General features: G+C 48.3%; 1 protein-coding gene and 1 long non-coding RNA gene across 7 annotated transcripts in view; one reads left to right on the top strand and one right to left on the bottom strand.

The window, feature by feature from the left end:
* The first annotated feature begins 1,068 nt into the window (after positions 1–1,068).
* LOC139754982 (uncharacterized) lies at positions 1,069–7,973 on the top strand. 6 transcript variants are annotated; one of them, XR_011713995.1, is made up of 7 exons: positions 1,069–1,168; positions 1,347–1,502; positions 1,561–1,716; positions 4,528–5,108; positions 5,906–6,275; positions 6,683–6,851; positions 7,400–7,973. It is a non-coding gene; the product is annotated as an uncharacterized lncRNA (long non-coding RNA). The 6 variants fall into 6 exon arrangements; XR_011713997.1 differs by having other exon boundaries at positions 1,347–1,716; positions 4,528–4,683; positions 4,742–5,108; XR_011713993.1 differs by having other exon boundaries at positions 1,347–1,716; positions 4,528–4,897; positions 4,956–5,108.
* A 4,957-nt stretch (positions 7,974–12,930) lies between these two features.
* LOC139754981 (uncharacterized) overlaps positions 12,931–22,097 on the bottom strand; it is a 201,308-nt gene continuing 192,141 nt past the window's right edge. Inside the window, exons 2-6 of the mRNA XM_071672846.1 lie at positions 17,737–18,379; positions 17,070–17,489; positions 16,561–16,859; positions 13,313–16,313; positions 12,931–13,065 (exon numbers count right to left, since the gene is read on the bottom strand). Of these exons, the coding sequence (XP_071528947.1) occupies positions 16,193–16,313; positions 16,561–16,841 (402 nt within the window). The 5' untranslated portion in view covers positions 16,842–16,859; positions 17,070–17,489; positions 17,737–18,379 and the 3' untranslated portion in view covers positions 12,931–13,065; positions 13,313–16,192. The remainder of the gene's footprint in view (positions 13,066–13,312; positions 16,314–16,560; positions 16,860–17,069; positions 17,490–17,736; positions 18,380–22,097) is intronic.

Genomic DNA, 22,097 nt, shown 5'->3' with positions numbered 1-22,097 from the left:
ATTATTATCATTATTATTATTATTATTATTATTATCATTATTATTATTATTATTATTATTATTATTATTATTATTATTATCATCATTATTATTATTATTATTATTATTATTATTGTTATCATTATTATCATAATCATTATCATGAATATTATATTTGATATTACTGTTGTTATTCTTATTATTATTACTATCATTATTATTATTATTATTATTATTATCATTATTATTATTATTATTATTATTAGTAGTAGTAGTAGTAGTAGTAGTAGTAGTAGTAATAGTACTAGTGTTAGTTATTACTTAATTAATCATTATTATCATTATTAGTATTATTGTTATTGTTATTTATTATTATTTATTATTATTATTAGGCTTGGCAGAGGGGGGGGGTCCTGAGGTGTTGGTGAGGGCGTCAGATGAAGCAGGAGGAGGACTTGGGAGAAGGGCGTGGTTGTCGAGTCAGTGTGGAGGTATTGGAGGAGGAGGAGGTGAAGGAGGAGGAGGTGGGCGTGGCCACGTATCACGGCTCCTGGAGTGTGCGGCGGCTGCCGGTGTGTGCTAGGGTTGCAGGAGGTTCCTGGAGTTGTGCTAGGGACGCAGGAGGCTCCTGGAGTTGTGCTAGGGACGCAGGAGGTTCCTGGAGTTGTGCTAGTGTTGCAGGAGGCCCCTGGAGTTGTGCTAAGGATGCAGAAGGCTCCTGGAGTGTGTGCTAGGGTTGAGGGAGGCCCCTGGAGTTGTGCATGGGATGCTGGAGGGTCCTGGGGTCGTATGCAGAAAACTTCTGAGATGTTTGCTTATCTTTATGCTCAGCTGAGCAAGTTGCTTAAGTGCCACACAGAAAAGGACTAAGCAAGCACAATGCTTAGCCAAGTTTAAGCATAAGATTAACGAAGTGTAAAAATGCAGTTTCGGTCAAAATATTGGTTTATTCCCACTTGTTTTTTTGAATGATAGAACTAATTGCATCTTATGATAACGTTTCTATATAAGGAAGATATAATCTATCACGCAAAAAATACTGAAGTTAGAAGTGAATAGAAAAGATTTTTATGTATTACTTTTTTTTTCCAGGTGTTGTTACTGAATGGCGACTATGTATACGATCCTAAACGTGGGGCTCATCCAAGAGACAGAGACGCGGTTCCTTCCAAGACCCATGATAATTAAGGTATTGTCATTACAACATCATTTTTCTTCATGATAATAATAATAATGGCACCTGCTGAGTCCATGAGAGAGACAAATTGAAACTGGATTGAGGACGAAACCTTACTGTTAATAAATCTGGTCAAACGACATATGAAGATTGTACGTGGTAAATTCCCTAATGGGATGACGTATTTCAGAAGGAAAGTGGAAACGTGGCAGAGCATCACCAAACAGATGAATGCAGCATCTCCTCCTGTGGAAGAGGTTCAGAAGTGGTATTACAACATCATATCCTCAGGAAAGAATAGGATTGCGACTCAGAAGAAGAGGTTCTTCTTCTTCTTGTGAAACAGGTACGTGGTAGCTTAAGATTGTACGTGGTAAATTCCCTAATGGGGTGACGTATTTCAGAAGGAAAGTGGAAACGTGGCAGAGCATCACCAAGCAGATGAATTCAGCATCTCCTCCTGTGGAAGAGGTTCAGAAGTGGTATTACAACATCATATCCTCAGGAAAGAATAGGATTGCGACTCAGAAGAAGAGGTTCTTCTTCTTCTTGTGAAACAGGTACGTGGTAGCTTATGAAACTATACCCATATTTTATATAGGTGGCTTGAGGGTTACAGTTTCCAGAGTGGAGGACCTTAGGTCACTCTTTATGGAGCAAAAACGGAAATAAGACAAGTTTCTTAAGTCCTCATGGGCGCACTCTGTAATAGGCTGGAGTTGTGCTAGGGTTGCAGGAGGCTCCTGGAGTTGTGCTAGGATTGCAGGAGGCTCCTGGAGTTGTGCTAGGGTTGCAGGAGGTTCCTGAAGTTATGTTAGGGTTGCAGGAGGTTCCTGGAGTAGTTGTGCTGGGAATGCAGGAGGTTCCTGGAGATGTGCTAGGGTTGCAGGAGGTTCCTGGAGGTGTGCTAGGGTTGCAGGAGGTTCCTGGAGGTGTGCTGGGAATGCAGGAGTTTCCTGGAGATGTGATAGGGATGCAGGAGGCTCCTGGAATTGTGCTAGAGTTTCAGGAGGCTCCTCGAGATGTGCTAGTGTTACAGGAGGCTCCTGGAGTTGTGCTCGGGATACAGGAGGTTCCTGGAGTTGTGCTAGGGATGCAGGAGGTTCCTGGAGATGTGCTAGGGTTGCAGGAGGTTCCTGGAGTTGTGCTAGTGTTGCAGTAGGTTCCTGGAGTTGTGCTAGGGATGCAGGAGGTTCCTGGAGGTGTGCTGGGAATGCAGGAGGCTCCTGGAGTTGTGCTAGGGATGCAGGAGGTTCCTGGAGATGTGCTAGGGTTGCAGGAGGTTCCTGGAGGTGTGCTGGGAATGCAGGAGGCTCCTGAAGTTGTGCTAGGTATGCAGGAGGTTCCTGGAGATGTGCTAGGGTTGCAGGAGGTTCCTGGAGTTGTGCTAGGGTTGCAGCAGGATCCTGGAATTGTGCTTGGGTTGCAGGAGGTTCCTGGAGATGTGATAGGGATGCAGGAGGCTTCTGGAATTGTGCTAGAGTTGCAGGAGGCTCCTCGAGATGTGCTAGGGTTGCAGGAGGTTCCTGGAGGTGTGCTAGGGATGCAGGAGGCTCCTGGAGTTGTGCAAGGGTTGCAAGAGGTTCCTAGAGATGTGCTAGGGTTGCAGGAGGCTCCTTGAGTTGTGCTAGGAATGCAGGAGGCTCCTGGAGTTGTGCTAGGGATGCAGGAGGCTCCTGGAGTTGTACAAGGGTTGCAGGAGGTTCCTAGAGATGTGCTAGTGTTGCAGGAGGTTCCTGGAGTTGTGCTAGGAATGCAGGAGGCTCCTGGAGTTGTGCTAAGGTTGCAGGAGGCTCCTCGTGATGTGCTAGGGTTGCAGGAGGCTCCTAGAGTTGTGCTAGGGATGCAGGAGGCTCCTGGAGTTGTGCTAAGGTTGCAGGAGGTTCCTGGAGTTGTGCCAGGATTGCAGGAGGCTCCTGGAGTTGTGCTAGGGATGCAGGAGGTTCCTGGAGTTGTGCTACGGTTGCAGCAGGATCCTGGAGTTGTGCTAGGGTTGCAGAAGGTTCCTGGAGTTATGCTAGGGATGCAGGAGGCTCCTGGAGGTGTGCTAGGGATGCAGGAGTTTCCTGGAGATGTGATAGGGATGCAGGAGGCTCCTGGAATTGTGCTAGATTTGCAGGAGGCTCCTCGAGATGTGCTAGTGTTACAGGAGGCTCCTGGAGTTGTGCTAGGGATGCAGGAGGCTCCTGGAGTTGTGCTAGGGTTGCAGGAGGTTCCTGGAGTTGTGCTAGGGTTGCAGGAGGCTCCTGGAGTTGTGCTAGGGTTGCAGGAGGTTCCTGGAGGTGTGCTGGGAATGCAGGAGGCTCCTGGAGTTGTGCTAGGGATGCAGGAGGCTCCTGGAGTTGTGCTAGGGTTGCAGGAGGTTCCTGGAGATGTGCTGGGAATGCAGGAGGCTCCTGGAGTTGTGCTAGGGATGCAGGAGGCTCCTGGAGGTTGTGCTCGGGATGCAGGAGTTTCCTGGAGATGTGATAGGGATGCAGGGGCTCCTGGAATTGTTGTAGAGTTGCAGGAGGCTCCTCGAGATGTACTAAGGATACAGGAGGCTCCTGGAGTTGTGCTTGGGTTGCAGGAGGTTCCTGGAGTTGTGCTAGGAATTCAGGAGGTTTCTGGAGAGGTGCTAGGGTTGCAGGAAGTTCCTGGAGTTGTGCTAGGGATGCAGGAGGTTCCTGGAGTTGTGCTAGGGATGCAGGAGGCTTCTGGATTTGTGCTAGGGTTGTAGGAGGTTCTTGGAGGTGTGGTAGGGATGCAGGAGTTTCCTGGAGATGTGATAGGGATGCAGGAGGCTCCTGGAATTGTGCTAGATTTGCAGGAGGCTCCTCGAGATGTGCTAGTGTTACAGGAGGCTCCTGGAGTTGTGCTAGGGATGCAGGAGGTTCCTGGAGGTGTGCTTGGGTTGCAGGACTTTCCTGGAGGTGTGCTAGGGTTGCAGGAGGTTCCTGGAGATGTGCTAGGGATGCAAGAGGCTCCTGGAGGTGTGCTAGGGATGCAGGAGTTTCCTGGAGATGTGCTAGGGTTGCAGGAGGTTCCTGGAGTTGTGCTAGGGATGCAGGAGGCTCCTGAAGTTGTGCTAGGTATGCAGGGGGTTCCTGGAGATGTGCTAGGGTTGCAGGAGGTTCCTGGAGGTGTGCTGGGGTTGCAGGAGGCTCCTGAATTTGTGCTTGTGTTGATGGTGGAGGCTCCCGGGGCCGTATGCAGAAAGCCTCTGAGATGTTTGCTTATTTTTATGCTCAGCTGATAATGGCACCTGCTGAGTCCATGAGAGAGACAAATTGAAACTGGATTGAGGACGAAACCTTACTGTTAATAAATCTGGTCAAACGACATATGAAGATTGTACGTGGTAAATTCCCTAATGGGATGACGTATTTCAGAAGGAAAGTGGAAACGTGGCAGAGCATCACCAAGCAGATGAATGCAGCATCTCCTCCTGTGGAAGAGGTTCAGAAGTGGTATTACAACATCATATCCTCAGGAAAGAATAGGATTGCGACTCAGAAGAAGAGGTTCTTCTTCTTCTTGTGAAACAGGTACGTGGTAGCTTAAGATTGTACGTGGTAAATTCCCTAATGGGGTGACGTATTTCAGAAGGAAAGTGGAAACGTGGCAGAGCATCACAGAGCAGATGAATGCAGCATCTCCTCCTGTGGAAGAGGTTCAGAAGTGGTATTACAACATCATATCCTCAGGAAAGAATAGGATTGCGACTCAGAAGAAGAGGTTCTTCTTCTTCTTGTGAAATAGGTACGTGGTAGCTTAAGATTGTACGTGGTAAATTCCCTAATGGGGTGACGTATTTCAGAAGGAAAGTGGAAACGTGGCAGAGCATCACCAAACAGATGAATGCAGCATCTCCTCCTGTGGAAGGGGTTCAGAAGAGGTATCATAACATCATATCCTCAGGAAAGAATAGGATTGCGACTCAGAAGTGGTTCTTCTTCTTCTTGTGGAACAGGTACGTGGTAGCTTATGAAACTATACCCATATTTTATATAGGTGGCTTAAGGGTTACAGTTTCCAGAGTGGAGGACCTTAGGTCACTCTTTATAGAGCAAAAACGGAAATAACACAAGTTTCTTAAGTCCTCATGGGCTCACTCTGCAATAGGCTGGAGTTGTGCTAGGGTTACAGGAGGCTCCTGGAGTTGTGCTAGGGTTGCAGGAGGCTTCTGGAGTTGTGCTAGGGTTGCAGGAGGCTCCTGGAGTTGTGCTAGGGTTGCAGGAGGCTTCTGGAGTTGTGCTAGGGTTGCAGGAGGTTCCTGGAGGTGTGCTGGGGTTGCAGGAGGTTCCTGGAGGTGTGCTGGGAACGCAGGAGGCTCCTGGAGTAGTGCTAGGGATGCAGGAGGTTCCTGGAGATGTGCTAGGGTTGCAGGAGGTTCCTGGAGGTGTGCTAGGGATGCAGGAGTTTCTGGAGATGTGCTAGGGTTGCAGGAGGTTCCTGGAGGTGTGCTGGGGTTGCAGGAGGTTCCTGGAGATGTGCTAGGGTTGCAGGAGGTTCCTGGAGGTGTGCTGGGGTTGCAGGAGGCTCATGAATTTGTGCTTGGGTTGATGGTGGAGGCTCCCGGGGCCGTATTCAGAAAGCCTCTGAGATGTTTGCTTATTTTTATGCTCAGCTGATAATGGCACCTGCTGAGTCCATGAGAGAGACAAATTGAAACTGCATTGAGGACGAAACCTTACTGTTAATAAATCTGGTCAAACGACATATGAAGATTGTACGTGGTAAATTCCCTAATGGGATGACGTATTTCAGAACGAAAGTGGAAACGTGGCAGAGCATCACCAAACAGATGAATGCAGCATCTCCTCCTGTGGAAGAGGTTCAGAAAAGGTATCACAACATCATATCCTCAGGAAAGAAGAGGATTGCGACTCAGAAGAAGAGGTTCTTCTTCTTCTTGTGAAACAGGTACGTGGTAGCTTAAGATTGTACGTGGTAAATTCCCTAATGGGGTGACGTATTTCAGAACGAAAGTGGAAACGTGGCAGAGCATCACCAAGAAGATGAATGCAGCATCTCCTCCTGTGGAAGAGGTTCAGAAGTGGTATTACAACATCATATCCTCAGGAAAGAATAGGATTGCGACTCAGAAGAAGAGGTTCTTCTTCTTCTTGTGAAACAGGTACGTGGTAGCTTATGAAACTATACCCATATTTTATATAGGTGGCTTAAGGGTACCAGTTTCCAGAGTGGAGGACCTTAGGTCACTCTTTATGGAGCAAAAACGGAAATAAGACAAGTTTCTTAAGTCCTCATGGGCTCACTCTGCAATAGGCTGGAGTTGTTCTAGGGTTACAGGAGGCTCCTGGAGTTGTGCTAGGGTTGCAGGAGGTTCCTGGAGACGTGCTAGGGTTGCAGGAGGCTCCTGGAGTTGTGCTAGGGTTGCAGGAGGTTTCTTGAGTTTTCATGGTCTCACTCTGCAATAGGCTAGGCCCTAAGTTTTATGGGAAAAAACAAACGTACATAGGCTAAGTTAAGGCCTATACCGTGTTTATACACTTAGCTTCATCACCGTGTGTACTTCTACAGGAGGCGGTGGTCAACTGAATGAGGAGCCGCTGCTTGACCCTCCGTCAGATGTGGTGGCAAGTATTCGTCTTGGCCCTCATAGGACCCCCAAACATCATCGGAATTTCAGGGCTTAATAGCTACGATTCTCGGACTGATATCAAGACCCCTGTGAGGTGGATACCAATAGGTAAGCATTCTGTATATATATATATATATATGTTCTTTTAGTCATCATGAGTAACCTTGGCGGTACGGAAATATGTATGGATAGGTACATCTCTCCATATCACTAGGGTTAAGTCTTAAGATTTTATTTGAAGTATTATAGAGAGTATTAATAGTTCAGGGGATATTTTTTTTTTTAGCTTAAAAAGAGTTTTTGTTTCAAAATTCCAAGATGCAAATACGATGCAATGAACAGCTTAATTGTGTGTGTTATAAAGACGACGAAACTGTATTTTAACACCATATTTTTATTCAGCATGAAAAATACTTCTTGTAATAAGTTTCTAAAGGAAATATGAGATATTCAAACACTTCTATACTTGAAATGATTATAGTTATTATACTATAATGCTCTCAGTTATCTATACATACCTAGTACATAAGATGCAAATGAATATTTTGAAATTAAAGCTTAATAAATCTACAGAGGTTACAATTTTGTTCATGTTACAGTCAAAGCTTTCAACTTCTGTTTCACAGTTAACCTGGTTTCATTTCTATCTTTCGCAGAAACCTGATGGACCACTATGGTACCTCCTCCTCCTCAGTCTTCGAATGAATCCCTGCCTTCACGTTCAACGCTGATCCATAGGCCTACATGTACCCTAGGCCTACATCTGTAGATTGGGGACAACCTACGACAAAAGAAGAGAATATTACAGAACTACTGCGGAAAACCTACGACAAAAGAAGAGTATATTATAGAACTACTGAGGACAACCTACGACAAAAGAAGAGAATATTATAGAAATACTGAGGACAACCTACGACACAAGAAGAGTATATTATAGAACTACTGAGGACAACCTACGACAAAAGAAGAGAATATTATAGAAATACTGAGGACAACCTACGACAAAAGAAGAGAATATTGCAGAACTACTGGGGACAACCTACGACAAAAGAAGAATATTATAGAACTACTGGGGACAACCTACGACAAAAGAAGAGAATATTATAGAACTACTGAGGACAACCTACGACAAAAGAAGAGAATATTATAGAACTACTGGGGACAACCTACGACAAAAGAAGAGAATATTGCAGAACTACTGAGGACAACCTACGACAAAAGAAGAGAATATTATAGAACTACTGGGGACAACATACGACAAAAGAAGAGAATATTTCAGAGCTGCCAGAGGACACACATTGGAGTCGCAGAAGACTGAAATTGGCGAAGGTGCATCTTCATAAATACCAAGAAATGAAGGAAGAATGCATGGCCCGCCGGCTGGATGATGCAAAATTTTTTTTTGCTTCTGCCTGATGGAGGAATCATATTGCCAGCTTTTTTTTTTCAAAGTATGAAATTTTTGAACAAATGTTCCATTTCCCTCCTCCATATAATAAAAAAAAACCATTGTCAATCTAAAAATAAATGTTTACACAATCAACTTTTTTGATTTTCCAAGTTAAATTCGGCCACCAATGTCCAGTCTTCCATCCGAAAAAGTATTCATGGCACCGAACAGCGATTCGGTGCCATGAGGTGTAGATTGGCAGTGTAGTCCCTGTACAGAACTTCTTCAGATCCACCTCCTGGACGCTTTAAGTGCTGGAGAACAGCAGCGTAGTCCCTGAGTAACTCCTCCATACAAAACTTGCCATCTTCCTTTCAGTTGACCAGTCCCCTTTTCCACAATACATCCAGTTTTCTTGCGTCCCCTGTAATACAAAAAAAAATATTCTACAAATATATTATACACAAATACACTTAGGCTAATAATCTAGCTATTCTCATAACCAAGAAATCTTTTGTACCCTGGATTAGGTTAGGCCAATTTTGGATTGTGGAAGCAGTTGCAAGAGATATGAAACCTAACCTGTTTCTTCTATAGCCTATGTGGAATTGTAAATAATATTGACATTTTGTCTCACGTAAACATGCAGCAAAGTGTTCTACGTTACCTGTCGTAAGCTGTCTGAGCTCCATCTTCTACGGATGCAGGAGGCTCCTGGAGGTGTGGTAGTTAGAGTTGCAGGAGCCTCCTGGAATTCTGGTATGGTTGCAGGAGGCGTCTGAAGTGTGTCCAATGTTTGCAAGAGGCTCCTGGAGTTGTGGTAGTGTTGCATGAGACTCCTAGAGGTGTAGTTGGGTTGCAGGAGGCTCCTGGAATTCTGGTATGGTTGCAGGAGGCGTCTGAAGTGTGTCCAATGTTTGCAAGAGGCTCCTAGAGGTGTGCTAGGGTTGCAGGAGGCTCCTGAAGGGGTCCTAGTGTTGTAGAAGGCTCCTGGTGTCGTGACCCTGAGTCACTCCTCCATGCAAAACTTGCCATCTTCCTTTCAGTTGACCAATCCCCCTTTCCACAATACATCTAGGTTTCTTGCATGCGGTGTAATACAAGAAATGTATTATACACAAAACTCAGTTTGGATGTTATACCTAGGCTAATAATCTAGCTCTTCTAATAACCAAGAAATCTCCTTTTGTACCCTGGATTAGGTTGAGCCAATTTTGGATTGTGGAGCAGTTGCAAGAGATATGAAACCTAAACTGTTTCTTCTATAGCCTATGTGAAAATGTAAATAATATTGACATTTTGTCTCACGTAAACATGCAGCAAAGTGTTCTGTGTTACCTGTTGTAAGCTGTCTGAGCATCATCTTCTACGGATGCACGAGGTTCCTGGAGTTGTGCTAGGGTTGCAAGAGCATCCTGGAGTTATGCTAGGGTTGCAGGAGGCTCCTGGAGTTGTCCTAGTGTTGTAGAAGGCTCCTGGTGTCGTGAACCTGAGTCACACCTCCATGCAAAACTTGCCATCTTCCTTTCAGTTGACCAATCCCCCTTTCCACAATACATCTAGGTTTCTTCCATGCCGTGTGATACAAGAAATCTATTATACACAAATCTCAGTTTGGATGTTATACCTAGGCTAATAATCTAGCTGTTCTCATAACCAAGAAATCTCCTTTTGCATCCTGGATTAGGTTGGGCCAATTTTGGATTGTGGAAGCAGTTGCAAGAGATATGAAACCTAACCTGTTTCTTCTATAGCTTATGTGGAAATGTAAATAATATTGACATTTTGTCTCACGTAAACATGCAGCAAAGTGTTCTATGTTACCTGTTATATTTTGTCTGTGCACCATCTTCTACGGATGCAGGAGGCTCGTGGAGTTGTGCATGGGTTGCAGGAGGCTTGTGGAGTTCTGCTACGGTTGTAGGAGGCGTCTGATGTGTGTCCTGGGATTGCAGGAGGTTCTTGGAGTTGTGCTACAATTGTGAAAGGCTCTTGCAGTTGTACTATGGATGGAGGAGGCTCCTGAAGTTGTGCTAAGGTGGCAGGACGCTAATAGAGTTGTTCTAGGGTTCCAGGACGTCCTGGAGTTGTCCTAGGGTTACAGGAGGCTCCTGGAGTTGTGCATGGGTTACAGGAGGTTTGTGGAGTTCTGCTAAGGTTGTGCTAGTTTTCCAGGAGGTTTCTGGAGAGCGTGTGGGTTCCAGGAGGTCTGTGGAGTTCTGCCAGGGTTGCAGGAGGATCCTGGAATGTGTGCTAGGGTTGCAGGAGGTTCTTGGATTTGTGCTACGGTTTCAGGAGGATCCTAGAGTCGTGCAGGGGGTCCAGGAGGCTGCTAAAGTTGTGCTAGAGTTGCAGGAGGCTACTGGAGTTCTTCTACAGATGCAGGAAATTCCTGAGGTAGTGCGTGGGCTTCAGGAGGCTTGTGGAGTTCTGTCAGAGTTGCAAGAGGCGCCTACAGTGTGTCCTTGGGTTGCATGAAGCTCCTGGAGTTGTGTTTACCTTGCAGAATGCTCATGGAGCTGTGCTAGGTTTCCAGACTGATATTGGAGTCGTGCTAGGGGTTGCAGAGGCTTCTGGAGTTGTGCTAGAGTTGCAGGAGGCTCCTGGAGTTGCGCTAGTGTTGCAGGAGGTTCCTGGAGTTGTGCTAGGGTTGCAGGAGGCTCCTGGAGTTGTGATAGGGTTGCAGGAGGTTCCTGTAGTTGTGCTAGGGTTGCAGGAGGCTCCTGGAGTTGTGCTACAGTTGCAGGAGGCTACTGGATTTGTGCTAGGGTTGCAGGAGGCTACTGGAGTTCTTCTACGGATGCAGGAGGCTCCTGAAGTAGTGCGTGGGCTTCAGGAGGCTTGTGGAGTTCTGCTAGAGTTGCAGGAGGCGCCTACAGTGTGTCCTTGGGTTGCAGGAGGGACAAGGCGTTTTTCTAGGATTGCAGGAGGCTCCTGGAGTTGTACGAGGGTTGCAAGAGGCTCAGAGAGTTGCGCTAGGATTCTACGAGGCTCTTGGAGTTGTGCTTGGGATGCAGGTGGCTCCTGGAGCTGTGCCAAGGTTGCAGGAGGCTCCTGGAGTTATGCTTGGGTAGCAGGAGGCTCCTAGAGTTGTAATAGGTTTGCAGGACTCTACTGGAGTTGTTCCAAGGTTACTGGACGCTCATAGAGTTGTGCTAGAGAAGGAGAAGGCTTATGGAGTTGTGCTAGGGGTGCAGGAGGCTCCTAGAGTCCTTCTAGAGCTGCAGGAAGTTTCTGCAGCCATGACAGTGATGCATGAGGCTCCTGCAGTGTGTCCTAGGGTTGCAGTTGGCTCCTACAGTTGTGGTAGGGTTGCAGGAGGCTCCCTGGCGTTGCCCTAGTGAGATAGGAGGGCCCTGGTGCCCTGCTAGGGTTGTAGGAGGCTTCTGGAGTTGAGCGAGGGATGCACAAGGCTCCTGGAGTTATTCTAGGGTTGCCGGAGGCTCCTGAGTCTTGCTAGAATTGCAGGAGGCTCCTGGAGATGAGCTTGGGTTGCATGAGGCTCCTGGAGATTCCTTAGGGTTGCAGGAGACTCCTGTAGTTATGCTAGGATTTCAGGTGTCTCCTGGAGTTGTTCTAGGATTGTAGGAGGCATCTGGAGTTGTGCTAGGGATGCACGAGGCTCCTTGAGTTGTGGTATGGTTTCAGGAGTATCCTAGAGTCGTGCAAGGGTTGCAAGAGGCACCTGGAGTGTGTGCTAGGGTTGAAGGAGGCTCCTGGTCTTATGCTTGGATTGCAGGAGGCTCCTGGATCAGTGCAGGTTTTGCAGTAGGACACTGGAGTCGTGCCAGGGTTGGAAGAGGCTCCTGGAGTGTGTGCTAGGGTTGCAAGAGGCTCCTGGAATTGTCCTAGGGTTGTAGAAGGCTCCTGCATTCGTGCTAAAGTTGCAGGATGCTCCTGGATTTATGCTAGGATTGTAGGAGGATCTTGGAGTTGTGGTTGTGTAGCAGGAATCTTCTGAAGTCGTGCTAGGGTTGCAGGAGGTTCCTGGAGTTGTTCAACGTTTGAAGGAGGCTCCTAGAATTGTGTTAGGGTTGCAGGAGGCTTCTGGAGATCTTCTAGGGTTACATTAGGTTCTTGGAGTTGTGATATCGATGCAGGATGCTCCTGGTGTGTGTCCTCGGGTTGTAGGTGGCTCCTGAATTTGTGATAGGGCTGCAGGAGGTTTCTGGGGTTGTGCTAGTGTTGAAAGACGGCCCTGGAGTTGTGCTAGGGTTGTAGGAGGCTCCTGGAGTTGTGCGAAGGATGCAGATGGCTCCTGGACTTTTGCTAGGGGTATAGGAGGCTTCTCAAGGTGTGCTTGGGTTGGAAGAGGCTCCTGGAGTGTGTGCTAGGATTGCAGAAGACTCCTGGAGTTGTGCTAGAATTGCAGGTGGCTCCTTGAGTCGTGTTAGGTGTGTAGGAGGCTCCTGGAGTTGTGCTATGGATACCGGAGTGTCCTAGAGGTGTGCTAGAGATGCAAGGGGCTCCAGGAGTTGTGCTAGTGTTGTAGGAGGCTCGTGGATTTGTGATAGGGTTGCAGGAGGCTCCTGGAGATGTACTAGGGTTTTAAGGAGATCCTGGAGTCATGCGGGGGTTGCAGGAGGCTCCTGGAGCTGTGCTAGGGTTGCAGGAGGTTCCTGGAGATGTGCATGAGTTGCAGGAGGCTCATGGAGTTCTGGTAGGGTTGCAGGAGGCGTCTGAAGTGTGTCCAATGTTTGCAAGAGGCTCCTGGAGTTGTGGTAGGGTTGCATGAGCCGCATAGATGTGAAGTAAGGTTGCAGGAGGCTCCTGGAATTGTGCTAGGGTTGCAGGAGCCTCCTGGAGTTGTCCTAGTGTTGCAGGAGGCTCCAGGTGTCGTGACCCTGAGTCACTCCTCCATGCAAAACTTGCCATCTTCCTTTCAGTTGACCAATCCCCCTTTCCACAATACATCTAGGTTTCTTGCATGCCCTGTAATACAAGAAATTTATTATACACAAATCTCAGTTTGGATGTTATACCTAGGCTAATAATCTAGCTGTTCTCATAACCAAGAAATCTCCTTTTGTATCCTGGATTAGGTTGGGCCAATTTTGGATTGTGGAGGCAGTTGCAAGAGATATGAAACCTAACCTGTTTCTTCTATAGCCTATGTGGAAATGTAAATAATATTGACATTTTGTCTCACGTAAAAATGCAGCAAAGCGTTCTATGTTACCTGTTGTAAGCTGTCTGAGCACCATCTTCTACGGATGTAGGAGGCTCATGGAGTTGTGCATGGGTTGCAGGAGGCTTGTGGAGTTCTGCTACGGTTGTAGGAGGCATCTGATGTGTGTCCTGGGATTGCAGGAGGTTCTTGGAGTTGTGCTACAATTGTAAAAGGCTCTTGTAGTTGTACTATGGATGGAGGAGGTTCCTGAAGCTGTGCTAAGTTTGCAGGAGGCTCCTGAAGCTGTGCTAAGGTGGCAGGACGCTAATAGAGTTGTTCTAGGGTTCCAGGACGTCCTGGAGTTGTGCTAGGGTTGCAGGAGGCTCCTGGAGTTGTGCATGGGTTGCAGGAGGTTTGTGGAGTTCTGCTAAGGTTGCAGGGGGCGTCTGGAGTGAGTCCTAGGGTTGCAGAAGGCTCTTGCAGTGTGTCATAGGGTTGCAGGAGGCGTTTGGAGTATGTCCTAGGGTTGTAGGAGGCTCCTGGAGTAGTGCTAGCATTGTAAAAGGCTCTTGCAGTTGTGCTAGGGATGGAGGAGGCTCCTGAATCTGTGCTAAGGTTGCAGGAGGTTCTTAAGTTGAGCTTGGATAACAGGAGGTTCCACGAGTTGTGCTAGGTTGGCAGGACGCTACTGGAGTTGTGCTAGGGTGGCAGGAGGCTCCTGGAGTTAGGATAGGGTTACAGGCTCCTGAAGCTGTGCTAAGTTTGCAGGAGGCTCCTAGAGTTGTGCTGAGGTGGCAGGACGCTAATAGAGTTGTTCTAGGGTTCCAGGACGTCCTGGAGTTGTCCTAGGGTTACAGGAGGGTCCTGGAGTTGTGCATGGGTTGCAGGAGGTTTGTGGAGTTCTGCTAAGGTTGTGCTAGTTTTCCAGGAGGTTTCTGGAGAGCGTGTGGGTTCCAGGAGGTCTGTGAAGTTCTGCCAGGGTTGCAGGAGGATCCTGGAATGTGTGCTAGGGTTGAAGGAGGTTCTTGGATTTGTGCTACGGTTTCAGGAGGATCCTAGAGTCGTGCAGGGGGTCCAGGAGGCTGCTAAAGTTGTGCTAGGTTTGCAGGAGGCTACTGGAGTTCTTCTTCAGATGCAGGAAATTCCTGAAGTAGTGCGTGGGCTTCAGAAGACTTGTGGAGTTCTGCTAGAGTTGCAAGAGGCGCCTACAGTGTGTCCTTGGGTTGCATGAAGCTCCTGGAGTTGTGTTTAGATTGCAGAATGCTCATGGAGCTGTGCTAGGTTTCCAGACTGATATTGGAGTCGTGCTAAGGGTTGCAGGAGGCTTCTGGAGTTGTGCTAGGGTTGCAGGAGGCTCTTGGAGTTGCGCTAGGGTTCCAGGAGGTTCCTGGAGTTGTGCTAGCGTCCAGGAGGCTACTGGAGTTGTGCTAGGGTTGCAGGAGGCTACTGAAGTGCTTCTACGAGGCTTGTAGAGTTCTGCTAGAGTTGCAGGAGGCGCCTATAGTGTGTCCTTGGGTTGCAGGAGGGACCAGGCGTTTTTCTAGGATTGCAGGAGGCTCCTGGAGTTACGAGGGTTGCAAGAGGCTCAGAGAGTTGCGCTAGGATTCTACGAGGCTCTTGGAGTTGTGCTTGGGATGCAGGTGGCTCCTGGAGCTGTGCCAAGGCTGCAGGAGGCTCCTGGAGTTATGCTTGGGTAGCAGGAGGCTCCTAGAGTTGTAATAGGTTTGCAGGACTCTACTGGAGTTGTTCCAAGGTTACTGGACGCTCATAGACTTGTGCTAGAGAAGGAGAAGGCTTATGGAGTTGTGCTAGGGTTGCAGGAGGCTCCTAGAGTCCTTCTAGAGCTGCAGGAAGTTTCTGCAGTCATGGTAGTGATGCAGGAGGCTCCTGCAGTGTGTCCTAGGGTTGCAGAAGGCTCCTACAGTTGTGGTAGGGGTGCAGGAGGCTCCTGGAGTTGTGCCTGGGTAGCTGGAGGCTCCTAGAGTTGTGCTAAGTTGGCAGGACGCTAATAGAGTTGTTCTAAGGTTCCAGGACGTCCTGGAGTTGTCCTAGGGTTACAGGAGGGTCCTGGAGTTGTGCATGGGTTGCAGGAGGTTTGTGGAGTTCTGCTAAGGTTGCAGGGGGCGTCTGGAGTGAGTCCTAGGGTTGCAGGAGGCTCTTGCAGTGTGTCATAGGGTTGCAGGAGGCGTTTGGAGTGTGTCCTAGGGTTGTAGAAGGATCTTGGATTAGTGCTAGATTGTAAAAGGGTTCTTGCAGTTGTGCTAGGGATGGAGGAGGCTCCTGAATCTGTGCAAAGGTTGCAGGAGGTTCTTAGAGTTGAGCTTGGATAACAGGAGGTTCTACGAGTTGTGCTAGGTTGGCAGGACGCTACTGGAGTTGTGCTAGGGTTGCAGGAGGCTCCTGGAGTTATGGTAGGGTTACAGGAGACTTTTGGATTTTTTTTTAGGGTTGCAGGAGGTTCCTGGAGTCATGATAGTGTTGCAGGAGGCTCTTGGAGTGTGTGCTAGGGTTGCAGGAGGTTCCTGGAATTGTGCGAGGGATGCAGAAGTCTCCTGGAGTTCTTCTATGATTTCAGGAGGCTCCTGAATTTTTGGTAGGGTTGCAGGAGTCTCCTGAAGGTGTGTCTGAATTCCACGAGTCTCCGGGAGATGTGCTTGAGTTGCACGAGGCTCCTGGAGTGTGTGCAGTGTTGCAGGAGGCTCCTAGAGTTTTCCTAGGGTTGCAGGAAGTTCCTGTAGAGTGTGAGGGCTGAAGGAGGCTCCTGGGTTTGTGCTAAGGTTTCAGGACCCTAGAGTTGTGCAAGGGTTGCTGGAGGCTCCTGGAGTTGTGCTAGGGTTGCAGGAGGCTCCTGGAGTTGTGCATGAGTTGCAAAAGGCTCATGGAGTTCTGGTATGGTTGCAGGAGGCTCCTGGAGTTGTGGTAGGGTTGCAGAAGCCTCCTGGAGTTGTCCTAGTGTTGCAGGAGGCTCCAGGTGTCGTGACCCTGAGTCACTCCTCCATGCAAAACTTGCCATCTTCCTTTCAGTTGACCAATCCCCCTTTCCACAATACATCTAGGTTTCTTGCATGCCCTGTAATACAAGAAATTTATTATACACAAATCTCAGTTTGGATGTTATACCTAGGCTAATAATCTAGCTGTTCTCATAACCAAGAAATCTCCTTTTGCATCCTGGATTAGGTTGGGCCAATTTTGGATTGTGGAAGCAGTTGCAAGAGATATGAAACCTAACCTGTTTCTTCTATAGCCTATGTGGAAATGTAAATAATATTGACATTTTGTCTCACGTAAACATGCAGCAAAGTGTTCTATGTTACCTGTTATAACTTGTCTGAGCATCATCTTCTACGGATGCAGGAGGCTCATGGAGTTGTGCATGGGTTGCAGGAGGCTCCTGGAGTTGTTCTAGGGTTGCAGGAGGTTCCTGGAGTTGTGCTAGGGTTGCAGGAGCCTCCTGGAGTTGTGCTAGTGTTGCAGGAGGCTCCTGGAGTTGTCCTAGTGTTGCAGGAGGCTCCAGGTGTCGTGACCCTGAGTCACTCCTCCATGCAAAACTTGCCATCTTCCTTTCAGTTGACCAATCCTCCTTTCCACAATACATCTAGTTTTCTTGCGTGCCCTGTAATACAAGAAATTTATTAAACACAAATCTGAGTTTGGATGTTATACCTAGGCTAATAATCCTGGATTAGGTTGGGCCAATATTGGATTGTGGAAGCAGTTACAAGAGATATGAAACCTAACCTGTTTCTTCTATAGCCTATGTGGAAATGTAAGTAATATTGACATTTTGTCTCACGTAAACATGCAGCAAAGTGTTCTGTGTTACCTGTTATAACTTGTCTGAGCATCATCTTCTACGGATGCAGGAGGCTCCTGGAGTTGTTCTAGGGTTGCAGGAGGTTCTTGGAGTTGTGCTAGGGTTGCAGGAGCCTCCTGGAGTTGTGCATGGGTTGCAGGAGGCTCATAGAGTTCTGGTAGGATTGTAGGAGGCGTCTGAATTGTGTCCTATGTTTGCAAGATGCTCCTGGAGTTGTGGTAGGGTTGCAGGAGGTTCTTGGAGTTGTCCTAGTGTTGCAGGAGGCTCCTGGAGTTGTGGTAGGGTTGCAGGAGGCTCCTGGAGTTGTCCTAGTGTTTCAGAAGGCTCCAGGTGTCGTGACCCTGAGTCACTCTTCCATGCAAAACTTTCAATCTTCCTTTCAGTTGACCAATCCCCCTTTCCACAATACATCTAGTTTTCTTGCGTGCCCTGTAATACAAGAAATTTATTACACACAAATGTGAGTTTGGATGTTATACCTAGGCTAATAATCTAGCTGTTCTCATAACCAAGAAATCTCCTTTTGTACCCTGGATTAGGTTGGGCCAATTTTGGATTGTTGAAGCAGTTGCAAGAGATATGAAACCTAACCTGTTTCTTCTATAGCCTATGTGGAAATGTAAACAATATTGACATTTTTTCTCACGTAAACATGCAGCAAAGTGTTGTATGTTACCTGTTGTAAGCTGTCTGAGCACCATCTTCTACGGATGCAGGAGGTTCCTGGAGTTGTGCTAGGGATGCAGGAGGCTCCTGGAGTTGTGCTAGGGATGCAGGAGGCTCCTGGAGTTGTGCATGCGTTGGAGGAGGCTTCTGGAGTGGTGCTAATGTTGCAGGATGGCCCTGGAGTTGTTGTAGGATTGTAGGAGGCTCCTGGAGTTTTGCGAAGGATGCAGAAGGCTCCTGGACTTTTGCTAGGGGTATAGGAGGCTCTTCAAGGTTTTTGGGTTGGAAGAGGCCCCTGGAGTGTGAGCTAGGATTGCAGAAGACTCCTGGAGGTGTGCTAGGGTTGCAGGAGGCTCCTGGAATTGTGATTGGGTAGCAGGAGGCTCCTGGAATGTGTGCTAGGATTACAGGAGGCTCCTGGAGTTGTGCTAGGGTTGCAGGAGACTACTGGTATGTGTGTTAGGGTTGCAGGAGGCTCCTGGATTGTGTGCTAGGGATGCAGGAGGCTCCTGAAGTTGTGCTAGGGATGCAGGAGTGCCGCGGGCGTGGCCGTAGGTCCCCTGTTACATCTGTTGCTCGCTATGGGCGGAGGCGATGCCCCACGCGACTCCTGCCGAAGGTGGACGTTGGATACGAGGCGACCACAATGAAACCTGCCGGGAAGATGAAGCGTCATTAGTCACGCTGGTGGACATCTACTGACGGAGGAGACGCCCCAAGGGCATACTTGAGTCATACGGACAAGACCTGACCTGAGGTACTGGTGTGGTACACTTAGTTATCTAATAGTGGGTCAACTGCCTATCAACCTTTCTGTGGTGGTACCTGGGTGGCGGGGCGGGAAGGTCAGGTCGTCCAAGTCAAACGTCGTCATTTCTGACCTCTCTCCAGGTTGGTGGAGAGGGAGGAGCTCTCCTATTTGGTCAGGTCATCTGTCATTACAGTGGTAGCGTCTGATCCACCGCTGCCGAACACTGAGTATGGAGGTCATGGGGTAACACCCACAGCTGCTGCCGTACTTTGAGGTCAACAGACTCATTATCTCCGGGGATTATTAGGTCAGGTGAGGTCACCCGCTGTGACCTGCCACCACCAAGTCAGGGCTTCAGTAAGGTAACACTTCGAGGAGAGACAGTGGGTCATTATCATGTCAATCATGAGTCCCATACTTCCTCACAGCCTAACCTCACACCTCATCCATATATAAACCCCTAAGCTCCTCACAGACTTACAATCAACCTCACACCTTGTGTCTACCTCCTTCTGCTGTTCCTAATTCTCCGAAGTGATAATATAAGAGGAGAGGTCACCACTCTGCCCTCTCAACCTTTTCATGATATTATGTTTTTCATTCCTTGTTGCCTCTTTTTTATTTCTTTTTTTTACCTCTGACTCTCTACCATCTCTCTCCTCCTTACTGCTCTCAGTTCTCTATACCAGGGGAGTCCCATGGGCCCTCTCCACTAAGGGCCACCCGTGGGCCCACTCCATTAAGGGCGATCCATGGGCCCACTCCACTAAGGGCGACCCATGGGGGCCCACTCCACTAAGGGCGACCCATGGGTCCACTCCACTAAGGGCGACCCATGGGCCCACTCCACTAAGGGCGACCCATGGGCCCACTCCACTAAGGGCGACCCATGGGCCCCACTCCACTAAGGGCAACCCATGGGGGCCCACGACTGTAAGCCCACTTAAGAACATCCCATGGCTGTAACCCCACTCACCCACGGTTACGACCCACGGCTGTAACCCCACTCACCCACGGTTACGACCCACGGCTGTAACCCCACCCACCCACGGTTACGACCCACGGCTGTAACCCCACTCACCCACGGTTACGACCCACGGCTGTAACCCCACTCCACCACGAGCATTCATGGGGCCCGGGGCTGTGTGAGGGAGCCGCCCCACTCCACTACGGGCCACATCCACGGCACGTGCCGGGTGGGTGGACAATACTCTTCCACCACGTACTTGACGAGTGACCTGGTAACCCCTTCCCTTCTTGCCACATACTGGTGGATGACCTTTTCTCCTTTTAAGTTTACTTGGTCACTGTTAAATGAAGGTTACATACACTCTCTCTCTCTCTCTCTCTCTCTCTCTCTCTCTCTCTCTCTCTCTCTCTGTGGATGCCTTTCGCATTCATGGGCATATACTTAGTCGCTTTCCTAATGCCCTGACCTCAGCTCCCGACGTCTTGCTTCGTGTTCGGGTGATGCATCTGGGAGAAACGTGAGACATCCCCCCAAAAAAAATTTTCGTAGTACAGATAAGCGATGGATTATCTTTTTTTCCGTAATCCTTGTAGATAAATGTTTACGCTACCTATAAGGGAAGAGGGACGGTGCGACTTGGCGCTACTACACCGGTGCTGGGAGCTGGTCATCAGAGAGGGCGTTGCATGGCAGTTGCGACACTAAGGAGCTCCGACGTTCGTAGACATGACACGAGTGATAGCGGAGACACGAGCCTGGAGCAGCAATGGTAATGAAGACTAGGCAGCGGAGACCATGGCATGATGGACGCATTTCTTCTGGCTTGACGCTGGAGACGCAGTTGTTCTTGGGGGTGTGTGATACGCCACAGTGGCCAGGTAGTTGACTAGTGCCGCTGGCTACGTCCACCAAATTGGGGTCGAGATGGCGCCACACTAGAGCTAAGTGTGTCTTTTCCTTCAGCCCCCATGCGCAGTTTGGGCAATTTACTCTTTTTTTCTATATGTTAACTGAAACGGCAAGGGCAGCTCAGGCCCTAATATATATATATATATATATATATATATATATATATATATATATATATATATATATATATATATATATATATAAATATATACCCTAGCCTGAGCCAGGTACCGATTTCATCGACCAACCCCTAGGGGTAGATGATGAAGAGCTGGGTTGACTGTGGACCGACTACCGCAAACCAGGATTCGAACCTATGCCATGCTCGACCTTGGGCGGGCCCCCAGCGAATGCGCCACCACGGTCAGGAACGTTAACTGATGGAGCATATCAACGCGTCGCTCGCGTTCACGGATATAGCGAATGTTAAGAACGCTAAAGGAATCGTTGGATGGAACCGAGGCAAAGTGAGCCGTGCTGTTTGGTAAACACACATACCCTTGACCAGCGTTTAGGATCGTGTATCATATGATGGTCCTCATTTTCCCCTTGATGCTTTATGCCTCATCTCTGCTCGAGTGCATATATCAGCAGCATATAATGGAGCAACTCACTGAAATATGTCGTAAAGTGTTCGTGGTTCGCCACAGCGCCTCATCAGCATACTCATACTTGATCGGAATTCATCATCCATATAATCCATGTTCGTGAGACGTGTTTGTGAGCGTGTTTGAAATTACCAAGCGACTCATATCTCGGCATACTCACAGCCCATCCAGACAGCTCATATTCGCATATGAGCGTTGTTGGATCTCTTTTATCATCGTCTTTCCACCTTTACAGAGTTACAGTCCAGGATTTTGTTATTATCCTCCAGCAGATAACCTGGTCATGATGGACCATCAGGTCTTGTATTATCTGTCCTTCCCATGTACTGTCCTCCAGCAGATAACCTGGTCACAGACCATCAGGTCTTGTGTTATCTGTCCTTCCCGTGCACTGTCCTCCAGCAGATAACCTGGTCATAGACCATCAGGTCTTGTGTTATCTGTCCTTCCCATGTACTGTCCTCCAGCAGATAACCTGGTCATAGACCATCAGGTCTTGTGTTATCTGTCCTTCCCATGTACTGTCCTCCAGCAGATAACTTGGTCATAGACCATCAGGTCTTGTGTTATCTGTCCTTCCCATGCTCTGTTCTCCAGCAGATAACCTGGTCATAGATCATCAGGTCTTGTGTTATCTGTCCTTCCCATGTACTGTCCTCCAGCAGATAACCTGGTCATAGACCATCAGGTATTGTGTTATCTGTCCTTCCCATGTAACTGTCCTCCAGCAGATAACCTGGTCATAGACCACCAAGTCTTGTGTTATCTGTCCTTCCCATGTACTGTCCTCCAGCAGATAACCTGGTCATAGACCATCAGGTCTTGTGTTATCTGTCCTTCCCATGTAACTGTCCTCCAGCAGATAACCTGGTCATAGACCATCAGGTCTTGTGTTATCTGTCCTTCCCCGTGCACTGTCCTCCAGCCAGAGTAACCCTGGTCATTAGACCATCAGGTCGTGTGTGGTGATCTGTCCTTCCCATGTAACTGTCCTCCAGCAGATAACCTGGTCATAGACCATCAGGTCTTGTGTTATCTGTCCTTCCCATGTACTGTCCTCCAGCAGATAACCTGTCATAGACCATCAGGTCTTGTGTTATCTGTCCTTCCCATGTACTGTCCTCCAGCAGATA

The sequence above is a fragment of the Panulirus ornatus genome, chromosome 18 (genome assembly GCF_036320965.1).
Source record: "Panulirus ornatus isolate Po-2019 chromosome 18, ASM3632096v1, whole genome shotgun sequence".
Classification (NCBI taxonomy): domain Eukaryota; kingdom Metazoa; phylum Arthropoda; class Malacostraca; order Decapoda; family Palinuridae; genus Panulirus; species Panulirus ornatus.
The sequence above is the reverse complement of the archived record's forward strand: the minus strand, read 5'-3'. Positions and strand labels throughout refer to the sequence as shown.